At 35.5% G+C, this 13,694-nt stretch overlaps 2 protein-coding genes across 2 annotated transcripts; both read left to right on the forward strand.

Moving 5' to 3' along the window:
* Positions 1-511: 511 nt before the first annotated feature.
* On the forward strand, positions 512-3,596 carry LOC124826081 (uncharacterized). The gene is made up of 2 exons (XM_047298839.2): positions 512-1,001; positions 3,035-3,596. The coding sequence occupies exons 1-2, from the start codon at positions 595-597 to the stop codon at positions 3,267-3,269; spliced, it is 642 nt and encodes a 213-aa protein (XP_047154795.1). The 5' UTR covers positions 512-594; the 3' UTR covers positions 3,270-3,596.
* Positions 3,597-5,491: 1,895 nt separating this feature from the next.
* LOC124826082 (uncharacterized) lies at positions 5,492-10,804 on the forward strand. The gene is made up of 6 exons (XM_047298840.2): positions 5,492-5,818; positions 5,899-6,170; positions 6,345-6,434; positions 6,551-6,622; positions 6,823-6,942; positions 9,470-10,804. Exons 1-6 carry the CDS (start codon positions 5,575-5,577, stop codon positions 10,592-10,594), a joined length of 1,923 nt encoding a protein of 640 aa, XP_047154796.1. The 5' UTR covers positions 5,492-5,574; the 3' UTR covers positions 10,595-10,804.
* The last annotated feature ends 2,890 nt before the right edge of the window (positions 10,805-13,694 follow it).

The raw sequence follows: 13,694 nt of genomic DNA on the forward strand, positions 1-13,694 counted from the left end.
TTAGTTTTCTATATCAATATTTTTGTTTTATTTTAATTTTGAAAATGTAGTAAATAATTATTAAATTATATTTTGTAGCAAGTCTGTGACCGTAATTATTATTTTACGAGTGTAATATGTTTTCTTTAATCTCATAGTGGCATATTGAAAGTGAAGAAAAACTTCAAATAATCGAGCTTAAACAAAATTAAAAAGAATTAAAATGATATATAGAGATAATTAGACATAAATAAAGTAAATTAAAAAGTAAGAATAAAAAATAGTTAAAAAAATGCAATTAATCAAATAAATCACATTATTTATACGAACGAAGTAGTAAGAAGTAAAATTATTGAATTTCTCTCAAGAAGTAGTGAATTTGAATTGTTATTTAATAATTTAATAAATGAAATAATAGTAATTTGAAAAAGAAAAAAAAAAGGTAAGGAATGAAGCTGAAATGGGCCACGTAGTAGCCTTGGTACGCAGTTTCGTCAACGATGTCTCTACCGTTTTCTAAAAAATAGAAAAAAGGTTTGGCTTGAGCGTGGACAGGGATATATAGAGAGAGTCGTGGAGGCTGGGTGCGATTCATTCGCTCATAGCAACATCACTATGGCTCTTCTCAGTCGAGCCTCCTCACGCATCTATCAATTGCACTCCCATCAACGGGCGTTATCTCTCCACACCACGCTCCCAGCTCTCAACGCATCCACATCAACACACACGCCCACACCATATGCTCCGCCACCGCCTCCGTCCGCTTCATCTCCCGTCGGCGTTTCCAAGGCGGCGGAGTTCGTCATCTCCAAGGTCGACGATCTGATGAACTGGGCTCGCCGTGGCTCCATCTGGCCTATGACCTTCGGACTCGCCTGCTGCGCCGTCGAAATGATGCACACCGGCGCCGCCCGCTATGATCTCGATCGCTTCGGCATCATTTTCAGGCCCAGCCCTCGCCAGTCTGACTGTATGATCGTCGCAGGCACTCTCACCAACAAGATGGCTCCCGCTCTTCGCAAGTAAATCCTCTATCCCTTTTTCTAGGGTTTTTACTTCCCTAATCTGTTTTCCACTTTGTTCCTTCTCACAGTAGATTAGAAATCATATTCCTCACCCGATGCACTGATTTGCTTTGTGTGTGACATATGTGCGTGGTTGAGTATTCAATTTGACTTGATATGGCGTCGATGCCGTCACGTCTTTGTTTGAATGCTGTTATATATACGTTGGAGAATTTTAAATAAATTGTGTTCGGTGTTCAAGAAGGCAGATGCCTGTTATTTGATAATTTATGTGACTAAATTGCATTTCGGGGAAATTTAATCTGGTCAATGATTATGTGTTTTGTCTTTGTTATGAAATAAGTGTACAGGGGTTAGGACTGACTGTTGAGCAGTCAGTACAGTAGCTATATAAATCTTAATTCGCTATTGTAAAAATATTCATACTGAATAATAACAAACATACCTGTATTCTGCCACTTCTTCTATCAGTTTCGGAATCCCTTCATTCTGGGGTTTCCTGTGTTCTTGTTGTTTGGCTCTCTCTATCGCCCTAGAACTACGTCTCGTAACAGTCTGTTTTAGTTGACTCTTGTTTTGGTGTTGTAGCCTTGTTTTTTTTTTTTTTTTTGTTTCAGTGTTGATAGGAAACTGCTAAGGACACTGTTTTAACGAAGAAATTTTGTTGAGTTAGAGACAGTATAGGGAAATGACACACTAGCTGCAGTCTGTAACCTCTTTAAGGGGCTTGCTTTCTACCTTCCCATTCCTCACTAGAATCCTGCCTCCACCTGGCATGTGCGCAGGTTGTTGGTTGTTGCAAACTTATAATGCATATCCCCAGACTGATTTCCCATTTACATTTATTTGCCTCATTGCTTCCACTTGCTTCTAATTCATTGCCACCCTTTCCTTTTCTCCTAACAACACCCAACTAATAGGTCATGGCTACTAGAGTTCTCTTCGTGATTAAATGTTGTTATAGAAATGACTTTGGTTGAATGACACGGCATGTGAAAAGAGGTTCTTACGGGGATAATAGTTGTCTTGCATTGGATGAGAGGTGTGAACAGTTATGTCATTTAACTACAAAGTATAAAAATGGTTTTAAGTTGCTTTAGTTTCAGAAAAGGTGTACAAGAGTATGCCAGTTTCACTTAAATTTTCTTCTATGCTATAGTACATATTCTTGGTTGCTCATCATTATCTATTACTATGTCATGATGAGTTTCCGTAAGCTACTTAATTGAGCGCTAATTCTATAAGATTTTATCATCGAGGACTTATTTTGTTTTTCAGAAGCTGGGAATTTTTTTAGGAAGTAGAAACCTAAGCTAGATCATAAGAATCCAAAATAGGCATCATTTGGGCCAGAGCCTCTTCCAGCTAACATATTTCACGCAATCGAAAAGCAAGAGATACTAATTAGCCAGTTACTCTATCGGCACATCTTCTGACCAGAATGAGTGTATTTGGGAGTCTGTTTGCATGAGATTATTGCAATCCTGATCAGACAGCCAAAGTAAGAATCATGAAATATTTCCTCCATGCATGAAAAAGATCATGCATGACTGCCTGTTTCAAACACTACATGAGAACTTATGTCAGATTTTTTCATAAAGTTATTAAAATAAGCTAAAAAAGGTTTGTGGGACTTACAATTTGTTTTTATATGCTCAAGTAAACTCTGGGTAGGTTTATCCGAATGTCTCCCCACGTAAGTCTGTCCATGAACATTAGCCAGCTTGCTGTGCCACTTGTAAGACAACTGCTTTGTTTATTTCAATTGTCAAAATCTTTTCTTTTGAGGTCTAATTATTCTCTACAATCTTGAAGAACATAAATCATAATGTTGGCTGTTACGTCTCTTGTAATGCCACATGCATGCACTTGGTTGGGATTTTTCTGTCATTGATCTTCATGAAACATTATCAATTTGATTTTTGAGTCATTTTTATGTCTCCCCTTCCCTGTGAAATTCCATGTTCCGACATTATTATTGTCTTGGAACTTTATTGAATTTTATATATGACGCTGAAAAACTCTTGCAGGGTTTATGACCAAATGCCTGAACCTAGATGGGTCATTTCAATGGGAAGTTGTGCTAACGGCGGAGGATATTACCACTACTCTTACTCAGTGGTTCGGGGGTGTGACAGGATTGTTCCTGTTGACATATACATTCCAGGCTGTCCTCCAACTGCTGAGGCTTTGCTGTATGGACTCCTCCAGCTGCAGAAAAAGATCAATAGGCGCAAAGATTTCCTCCATTGGTGGACAAAGTAAGGTCGACTAAGCTTATTTCCTGGCAGCCAAACTATTTTACAATAAGCAAATTCATGGTATTATATTACCTTGCTAAGAAGTGCTCATGTTAGATGGAGATTGTGTCGATACATTACCTTATCACAGTTTCTGAATGTTCTATCTGCTCTGTTTATGGGGGCTTCATTCCCCTTGAGTTTTTTTATCTGTTCATGCTTCATTTGAACCCGTGAGTAAACTATATGTGAAAAACTCATGTTTGGTTTGTAAGTTACGGTTTTTACGTTGGACCAATTCCCCTCTCCAATGGTTCCTCATGGTGTTCCAATAAATAATTTTCATCCCTAACTTGTATCTGCCGCTCTCCCTTTCCTCAATCCACCCCTTCAAATATAAAATATAATAGAAGTGTTTAAATTTATGACCCACTCACGTTTGTATGCTTGGTTTCTTCTTTTATCAAGTGTCTATTTGTCTTTTGCATTGGAAATTTAATTATATGACGCTCAATTTCCACAAAGCTATGACTGGTAGTTCTCATTTCTATTTTTCTCTGTAGTTCTCAAAGAATGGATATGCTTTTTTATATAGGATTTGTCAGAGGAAAGACTTTTTCTTTCTAAATCAGCGATGATATTATTTAAAGGATTATTTGTGGCTTGATAGTCGATTTAGCGAAAATGTTAAGGGTTTTTTCAGAGAAAGCCTAATCAGGGGTGATATGTTACTTTGCTTAAAATAATATTATTTTGATTAAAATACTAGTACATGATAGATAACACATTACCATTTAACCACAAAACACTGTTCTCTTAACTGTTTCAAGACGCCGAAAGCTAAAAGTCGATGAATAAAAGAAAAACATGAACAATAAAAAATAAAAGTAATGTACGCATTGAACGTTTCATGTGTTATTTTTTTTTCTTGCAGAAAGTTCGTTTGAGACATAATCATTGTAAAATATTTAAGATAAATTTGATCATATAAAAATATTTCATTAATATTTGCGTATATTTGTAATTATTTATGTTTTAAAAAGGATATTATTATTAGTATTTACGTCAATTTATAATTAATTATGTTTTAACATAAACAAAGACATAGTATACTGTATAGCTTATTCTTATTAATATTTATATTTATATACTAAAATGACTCATTAAAATAATAAAACAAATAAAACAAATAATTGATAATACATAATACACTCCATTTCTCATTTTTTTACATTTGTCTTTAATTTAACATAATTTTGCTTTCTATTTTTCTTTTTTTTCCTTTAATACAATCATGTAAATGTTAATAAAATACATGTTTTTGTGATGCCACCATTATTTGTTTGGTTCAGTGAAGGAAAATGAAACTATAAATGGTATGATAAAAGATAAGTAGAATAAGAAAAAAAATGTTAAGGTATTTAATAAATCCTGCTTTCCTAATTTTTAAAAAATCACCATTTTTAAGTTTAAATAATTTCGCTTATAAATTGACCAAACTTGGAAAGAAAAATAGTAAAATAAATCAAATAAACGTGCACAATTTAACTTATTTTTAATCCTTTATCATATATTTTAAGTTTTATTTATTATTTAAAAAATAATATCAATCAAAATCATTTTTTTGATTGGAGTGTTTTGTTTAAAATTTAAAAGTATTTAAAAATATATCATTCCTTCTTAACACAATAAACTCTTTGTGTTAACATCTATTAAAAATTATAAAATAGGCGTGAGCCTCGTTATTATTCATGCCATCCTAGATTTTTTTAACAAACTTGAAACTATAATAAATAGTTTTTTTTAGGCGTGTTATAGTTTTTGTTTTACACTTCCAACTAAATTAGTGTTTTACTGCTCCAATTCCATAAAATAAATATTTTTAAGACAATATAAAATAATATTAATTTATAATACATTAAAGCTAAACATTATAATAGGTAATTACATTTACAATTAACACCTGAAGTTATAATATAAACTTATTTTACGTTTATAATAAAAACTGCCTAATCTCATAACACATACATATTTTTATAAAAAGAGACGATACTTTGAGTAATTGGATTTTTTAAAATAGTTTTGAAAGTAAAGTGTAATGTAAAATTATATATAAAAAAGAAAGAAAATGTTAAAAATGCCTAATCGAAGGAGCGAAATAATGAATAATAAATATACTAAAATTATTCGAAAATAAAATTGTTCTTTAAATATATTTTATTCTTAAAAGCATGACGTAAAAAGACATCTTGTGATTTTGGTTGCATAAACGAAGCAAAATATCTCGCTCCCCCCTACAGAGGTAAGGCGAGTGACTAGGGTTTGTGCCAATGGCGGAGGAAGCACAGTATTCATCGGGAACGGAGTCCGCATCCCTCAAGCGCAAGTACGAAGACCAATCCTCCGACAGACCCACCGGATTCTCTGCGGGCCCCGCCACCGGCATCGAGCTCGCCAAACAGCGTGCTCAAGAAGTCGCCGCTCGCCTCCTCAGTGTCACTCCTCCTCCCCCGCTCGACTCCAAGCGTCCCAAACCCGATAACGGTGCTCCTTCCTCCGGTTTCGATTCTTACGGTAACTAACTATTCCTCTCTGCTCCACTCTTCTTCTCTTTTATGTTAGGGTTTAATGAACTCTGATTTCCGTGAACGTAGATGCGAAGCCTCAGTACTCGGCCGTTCCCCCCGTCTCCTACAGTCACCAAGGAACGAGCAAGAAGATTGATATCCCTAACGGCAGGGTTGGTGTGATTATTGGCAAAGGTGGAGAGACCATTAAGTATCTCCAGTTGCAGTCTGGTGCCAAAATTCAAGTTACTCGCGATATGGACGCCGATCCTAATTCTGCTAACAGGACCGTTGAGCTTATGGGAACTCCCGAGGCAATCGCCTCTGCAGAGAAACTCATTAATGAAGTTCTTGCTGAGGTTAGACACATTTTATACTTCTCATTTTTTTTTCTGTCAATCATGGATGGATTAGATTTCGATTATCACCGATTTTGATGTTACGATAATCTTACCAAGGAGAACTGCTTCCTAGTGAACTGCTTAAATGTTTAATTATTGCAATATATACGGTTATAACTATTTTTGTACCAGGCTGAATCTGGAGGTTCTGGTATTGTTGCTCGAAGACTGACTGGACAGGCTGGGTCAGATGAATTTGTCATGAGAATTCCGAATAATAAGGTGTGAAAGGGAGATTTAAGTGTATGCTTTGTACAATGTCACGAGTGTTTCCCGTGTTCAGACTTGCTGTTTTTTTTTTCTGTTTGGGTTGATATGTTTATTGTGTGCATCGTCAGGTTGGCCTTATAATTGGCAAAGGTGGAGAAACCATAAAGAATATGCAAGCTTCTACTGGTGCACGGATTCAGGTTTTTACTTATAAATTATATATAGAACACTGTTTTCTTATTTGTGCATTAGATATCCGTGATTTGCTGTTATGGTATTTTTACCGTTGCTTTGTCGTTGATAATAATTTGAAAAGAGATTGTATTAACTTCGAACTCCCATGACTAGGAAATTTCTATCTGGAGTTCTTTGTGACTAATGTTCATATGTTTTTTTTCAGGTGATACCTCTGCATCTTCCTCCAGGTGACACATCAACTGAAAGAACATTGAAAATTGATGGAACACCTGAGCAAATTGAGTCTGCAAAGGAGTTGGTTAATCAAATCATCAGTGGCGAGGTATGTTAATGGTGCTTCTTTTTGCCACATTTGGCGTAGGCATATCTGTCTGGTTATGCCAAGTCTCGTCTAGTGTTTAAAATTGTTGTTTTTCTACTTGGTTTTTCACTCTGTATGTTGCACAGTCTACTTATCTTATAGACTGTTTGATAAAAATAGGTTAATTTACGTGCAAGCTTTATGTGATTGTTAGATGAATACTCCGTGCTTCTCATTGCCTGTTGGATCTTTCTATATTTATGTTATTAAAATATAAAACTAGATCTGATTCACCCCTGTAACATGATACATGATTGATGTACTCTTTGATTTGTTCATTTGCAGGGAAAAATTGTTTTGGTAAATCATGTGATGCTTTTTACTATAGTTTGCATAAATCAATGCTTTTTACTATAGTTTGCATTAATTCATTGATCTTATTAATGATATATTATAACACTGACCATTATTACTTAACATTGTATATCATTGATGTTTTGATCTCGACTGAAGCAGCTTTTAGCTGTATGGCAATTATTAGTTAACTTGATGCGTTTTCTGGATGCATTGGTATCTCTACCAAAGCAGCTTAGTTCATAGTGTATGGTTTTGGAAGTAGTATTTTTTGAGAGCTTAATGTGCCTTTGGCAAGTTATTTCTATTATATGATACTTAAACATTGATACGACCTCTGTTACCTATTGTATTGTTCTCAAAAGAAAATTAGTATATAATTTCATATTGTGCAACTGTTTCAAGACTTTTACAAAGTAATGCGCAAAGGTAGAAAATAAACTAAATCTCTAGTGGCTGTTACGATGTTCTTGCTTGTAATCTCCAACTCTCCTCAATGTAATTTATTCAGCTCGCCAGGTGGAAATATGGTTAGGGAGACCGCTCACTACTATAGCCATAGTTTATTAGCTGTAATGTTAACAACTGTATGGTATCTTGTTCTATTAACAGTCTTTATATACTAGCAATATGCACCTTACTTTATATTTAGTCTCGGATTAGGTGATGGTCATTAACTTTCAGGATTTTCTAATTCTGGCTTGTCAACTGGTTTTTTACGTTTGTGTATGTGCACTCTGCTCTGTATAATTAGCTAACACTTCTTGGCCATTATCTTTTATCCATCCACAAACCAAGCAATATTTGAGATTTGGACTTTCAGTTTTCTTGACCAAGATACCATACATTTTTACATAGACTGTGATTTAACTGTGGTGAAGTTTTTCACCTAGCCCCGTGCTTTGTTGAGGTTCGTCTTACATTGTTTTTGTTGGTTTAGATTCCTGGGGGTTGTGAAGGCTACTGTTATTATGAATATTTGTTGGTCCAGATGGATAGTCATTGAGATTATAGCCTTCCGACATTGGAATATGCTTATTAATTGTGTATCCTATGACTGATAATGTTATTGGGACTGTTGTAGGGTTAGTGTCTATTGGACCATTGGTGACACCAACATGAATCCCTTTGTTGGTGTTCCCTCAGCATGCCCTGGTATGGTTCTAAATCTCAGATATTTATTATCAAGGGCAGTAAGTCTCCTACTATATTATTTGACTATGGTGTCATTATTAGACTGAATATTGGATTGTGTTGAAAAGGTTTCAACTTGGTCACTTGTGCTTTTCAGTTCATATCTCAACAAGAACCTTTATGTACTTGGAATAGTATTTTATCCTCGGATCTTACACTTGACTTTCATTTGGCATCAGTAACCTAAAGTTGCCTATCGTGCAGCTCTTTAATTATTTTCCCCATACTATTATTCTTGTCCAGCTTTAAATAGTAGTTTTCTGAACTAACCAGTTATCTTCAAGATTTCTGTTAAGATTTGTCTGTTGTACATTTTGTACCACTTCTATTCGGCCTTGTCATTCCATTATTTTTCTTTTTCTTATTCGTTTTCCATTAAAATAATATTTAATTTTAACTTTTAATTCCCGATCCTTAGGTTGAACTATTTGATTGGGTTGTACAAAGGTTGAGAGGATGTATATGGGAGCACAGAAAAGTTGTCTCAACAGTCTGTATATTTGAATTTAGAGTTGCGCCTTCATCTTAATATACAGTGTGAAATATATCTAGACCAGTCACTCTTTTTCAATTAACCTGAATATGAATGATATATTCTATATTGTATGTGTAACAATTGGATTAAGATCTTGCATATTTTGAGATACTATATGATGGATTGCCCTTTCAAGGCAATAAATATTGAATGCTTGTTTGCTTCTACGGTCTGTGCTTTCTTTTGTACCCATCCAATTCGAATAGGGAAAGGGTGTGCTTCTGCTGGAGTAACTCAGTTTTATCACGAACCAGTACGGTATGTAGGTATTCATATCCCTTTCTGATCATGTATGCAACCTGTTAATGCAAGATAACATACCCTTTATATCGTATTCATTATATGTTGATTTTGCATTTGTCAGTTTAACCTGTGTACGTGTGCATATGTTGTTTTCTATACTTGTCTGATGTGGAAACATGGGTGAATTCACTTTTCATATTTGGTTTCAATTTGTCTGCACAGAATCGTCTTAGAAATCCTGCAATGTCTGGTGGTTATCCTCAGCAAGGTTACCAATCTCGACCACCCTCTAACTGGGCTCCCCCTGCTCCAATGCAGCAGCCTGGTTATGGTTATATGCAGCCTGGTGCATATTCTGGTCCATCACCTCAGTATAATATGCCTCAACCACCATATGCAGGCTATCCTCCCCAACAACCAGGTGGATATTCCACTAGCTGGGACCAGTCTTCTGCACCACCTCATCAACAGTCTACTCATGCTGGGGGCTATGATTACTATAGTCAACAGCCACAGCAACTGCAAAATCCTGGAGGGCCAGCACCTCCAGGGGATAGCTCTACATACAGTTACAGTCAACCACCTTCATCTGGTTATAGCCAACCGGGACAGGGTTATTCTCAGGACAGCTATAATGCATACAATGCACAGTCTCAATCTGGGTATGGACAGCCACAAACATATGATCAGCAGCAAGGCTATGGCTCAGCTACTGGCTATGGTAGTGGGAATAACCAAGCACAAGAGGGCCACACTGCAAGCTATGCGTCGCAGGGAGATTCAGGCCAAGCTCCATCTACCCAACCGACCACCATTGCACAACAAGCTTATCCTACCAGCCAACAGCCCAGCTCAAACACTGCCAACTACCCACCTCAGGGAACTCCTCAGTCAGGTTATGGGGTTCCCCCAACATCCCAAGCTGCTTATGGAAGTCAACCACAGCCAGGTTATGGACCTGGTTATGGAGCCCCTCAATCTCAGAAACCAAGTGGCAATCCTCCTGTTTACGGACAGTCGCAGTCACCCAGTACGGTAGGAGGCTATGGTCAGTCAGCATATCCTGCTCAGCCTCCACCTTCCGGTTATACTCAACCCCAAGCAGAAACTGGTGCTCAGCGAGCACCTCCATCGGGCTATGGTGCAGGGCAACCGGGTTATGGTTCTCAAACATATGGTGCACCTCAGGGTGGTCAGCCTGCTTATGGTCAGGTACCACCTCCTTACAGCAACAGTTCTTATGGTGCTGGTTATACTCAGGCTCCTGCATATACTGGCGATGGTAATGGCAGTGGAAATACGCAGCCTCCTCAGACTACTGTTGCTAAAGCATCGCCTCAGAGTTGATATTTTTGTCTTCCTTCTCTCATGGACTATCGTTTTTAGTTGTTTTACCGATCCTTATTTTTCTAGTGACACTATGTAGCGTTGCATTGTTTAGATGGAAAAAATCGTGTATTGATATTTTCTACATTTTCCGTATTTGTATGGTTGAATAGGAGCTCATTTTTATGTTGTTTGAAGTTTATATGAAAATAACTTTCCATTTTTATGCTAGTTTCAGCCTTAAATAAGGTGTTAAGGTTTCGTTTGGAATAGAGATTTTTGAAGATTTATCTTATTATGAATTTAGTGATTTTTGTAAATGTTTGGAGAAAAATTTAGAATAAATTATATCCATACGTAACTTTTTAATAAATTATGAAAACAATCAGTTTTTATGAAAGTATCTGTTAATACGGCGGGTAACAGACTTTTGAATCCGGTTCTGTAGAAATACATACCAACGAAGAAAGAGAGTATAATAGAATTTGAAAATTTATAAAATAATTGACAGTTTTTATAGTTATAAAAGTTAATACTTTTATTTTTCATTGTATAATAATATAATGTTATTATGTCGCATAATTTATTTTTTTATGTTATCCATTCTGGTGCATCTTTTTGGTATTTTATTGCTCAAGAATAGCATTTTTTATTTTCATCTTTTGGTGGATTTTGCATAAAAATTGAATAATACTTGATGATGCTTGTTTGGTTTAGAGTGTTAGATGGATGTGAAAAATGAAAATTAAAACAATTCCAACTCAAATATAATATTGAGCTAACATACACTAAAATCATATTCTAAAAAGAGGTAAGTCTGTCAAAATTTTCTATAAACTTGCAACTTTGGTTTAGATAATTGGACATGACATTTTTTCAAAATCGACCATTTCAATCTATAAATAAAACTATTGTGATGTCGAAAATTCAAATCGTTTCCTATAAATCCCAATGTTAAAAATATTAGTAAATCTTGGAATATTATTGGTGAGCAAAACAGAAATGGGAATTGGATTATCTCTTTTGTCGAGGCTATTTAAAACTGTGGATCATAACTTCTGATAATTTCATTAAGAAAATATATTTTAATATAAAGTGAAAGTTATATATTTATCGAAAATAAAAAATAAAATATTAAAAAAATAATAAAGAGAAAGAGTAATAAGAATTCCATTATCTAAATTATAAGTCGGTTGTTAATATACTAACGCATTTTGTTATAAAATGATAAACTTATTACAACTAGTTTAAAAAAAGTTTCTCATAAGTTATATATATATATATATATATTATATATAATATATATATATATATATATATATATATATTATAAATTGTAAGTATCAAAATTTGTTATAAATATAATTAACTATGATCTCTAATAAACATATATTCTATTTAGTCATTATAATAAACAAATATAATATTAATTTCTAGTGTTGTCAAAATAGGTTGTAACTCGCGAGTTAATCGTTTGAGTCAAGTTAGGTTTGAAAAAAATATAATTTTTTTATGTGGGTTAATTTTCAACTAGCCTTACTTAGAACCCTACTCATCCGGGTTGAACCCGTGGTGAGCTAAAGCTCACCAACCCACCTATTAATGTTTCTGTTATTGTAGTTAATGCTCCTAAGAGCATTATTTTGTCTTTTAGAGTTATTTAAGATTAGGGTTTTCTGTTTTCTGTTAGGGACTTTAATTTTTTCTTGATAGCTTTCTTGTTCTTACCGAAACCCTATATATACAGGGTTCCAGTATGTTGTCAAAGGTAAGAGAAGTAATACTCAGTTCAACAGTTTTATTCTATCAATAAAAAGTAATAATAAAAGTGTTTTTCTTACCTCTGTCATCGCGCTCCTTCTTCCCTGCAACTGGACTCTTGCTTCTGCTCACCCATCGCTGCTACAAGTGCAGCTGGAGTTCCATGGCGGGTTCTCCCTTTTCTTCTTTCTCTCGCGAGCAGCACAAGCTGGACTCCACCAACTCTCTGACGCAAGGAAGCTTCTGGTGGAGTTTTCGTTTTAGGCCCTTGGACTTGAGCACTTTGGGCCTCAGTTATTGGGCTTCTATTTTTAATATGGTACCAGAGCAGGTCCTGTACCTGTTCTGCCCCTGTTTCTGTTGTGCTTAAATCTTTCTTGTTTTTCTTAGTGATAATCTTTTCTTGTCTTTCTTGCTGTTATGGAAAATATGGACCAATCCAACAACCCTTCTAGCCCTTTTTATCTCCATCCAGGAGAGAATCCAGGCACCTCCCTTATTTCTCAGATTCTTAATGAATCCAACTACACATCTTGGAGCAGAAATATGAGAAGAGCCCTCCTTTCCAAGAACAAGCTAAAATTCATAGATGGAGGGATCAAGAAACCTCCAAGAGATGACCCCCTTTTTGATTCTTGGGAAAGAAGCAACATGATGGTATTGTCTTGGATCATCAAGACTCTTTTTGCCCAAATAGCAGAAAGTGTTATATATGTGGAAGATGCTCAAGAACTATGGGAAGAATTAAAAGAAAGGTTCTCTAAAGGAGACTACTTTAAATTTTCATATTTGCTCCAAGAAATCCACTCTATTAAACAAGGAGAAAGGAGTGTAAGTCAGTATTTTACTGATCTAAAGATCTTGTGGGAAGAACTGGAATTCCTCAGACCTATCCCAAGTTGTAGCTGCAAGATTCCCTGCAGCTGCGAATTGTCTAAAATTTCTCATAAATACAGATAAATGGAACACATTATTTGTTTCCTAAAGGGCCTAAATGATTGTTATAATACTGTGAGGACACAAATATTATTGATGGAGCCTCTACCTAACATCAACCGTGTATTTTCTCTCAGTATACAGCAAGAAAGACAGGAAAAACATGACTCTGGCCTTACTAATCAAAGTGATATTAAGGTACTTGCCAACACCACTGAAAAACAGAATCTGTGGAGGAGTGACCAGAATTGGAAAGGTCATGGACCTGGATCTGCATCTCGCAGCCAGGGAAGAGGGAGAGGAAGAAACCCAAATTATGGGAAACAATGTTCCCATTGCCATAAGATGAACCATACAGTTGATGAATGTTATTCTAAACATGGATATCCACCATGGTACAAGAAAAATGACAATAATAGTCAGA

The sequence above is a fragment of the Vigna umbellata genome, chromosome 2 (genome assembly GCF_029865625.1).
Source record: "Vigna umbellata cultivar VRB3 chromosome 2, Vumbellata_1.0, whole genome shotgun sequence".
Lineage (NCBI taxonomy): Eukaryota > Viridiplantae > Streptophyta > Magnoliopsida > Fabales > Fabaceae > Vigna > Vigna umbellata.

Excerpts from the sequence above, each read along its gene's own strand:
- LOC124826081 (XM_047298839.2), top strand. The coding sequence starts at position 595 with ATGGCTCTTCTCAGTCGAGCCTCCTCACGCATCTATCAATTGCACTCC. Across the intron at positions 1,002-3,034 it reads ATGGCTCCCGCTCTTCGCAA|GGTTTATGACCAAATGCCTG; the intron begins GTAAATCCTCTA and ends AAACTCTTGCAG.
- LOC124826082 (XM_047298840.2), top strand. The coding sequence starts at position 5,575 with ATGGCGGAGGAAGCACAGTATTCATCGGGAACGGAGTCCGCATCCCTC. Across the intron at positions 6,435-6,550 it reads TGAGAATTCCGAATAATAAG|GTTGGCCTTATAATTGGCAA; the intron begins GTGTGAAAGGGA and ends GTGCATCGTCAG. Across the intron at positions 6,943-9,469 it reads ATCAAATCATCAGTGGCGAG|AATCGTCTTAGAAATCCTGC; the intron begins GTATGTTAATGG and ends TTGTCTGCACAG.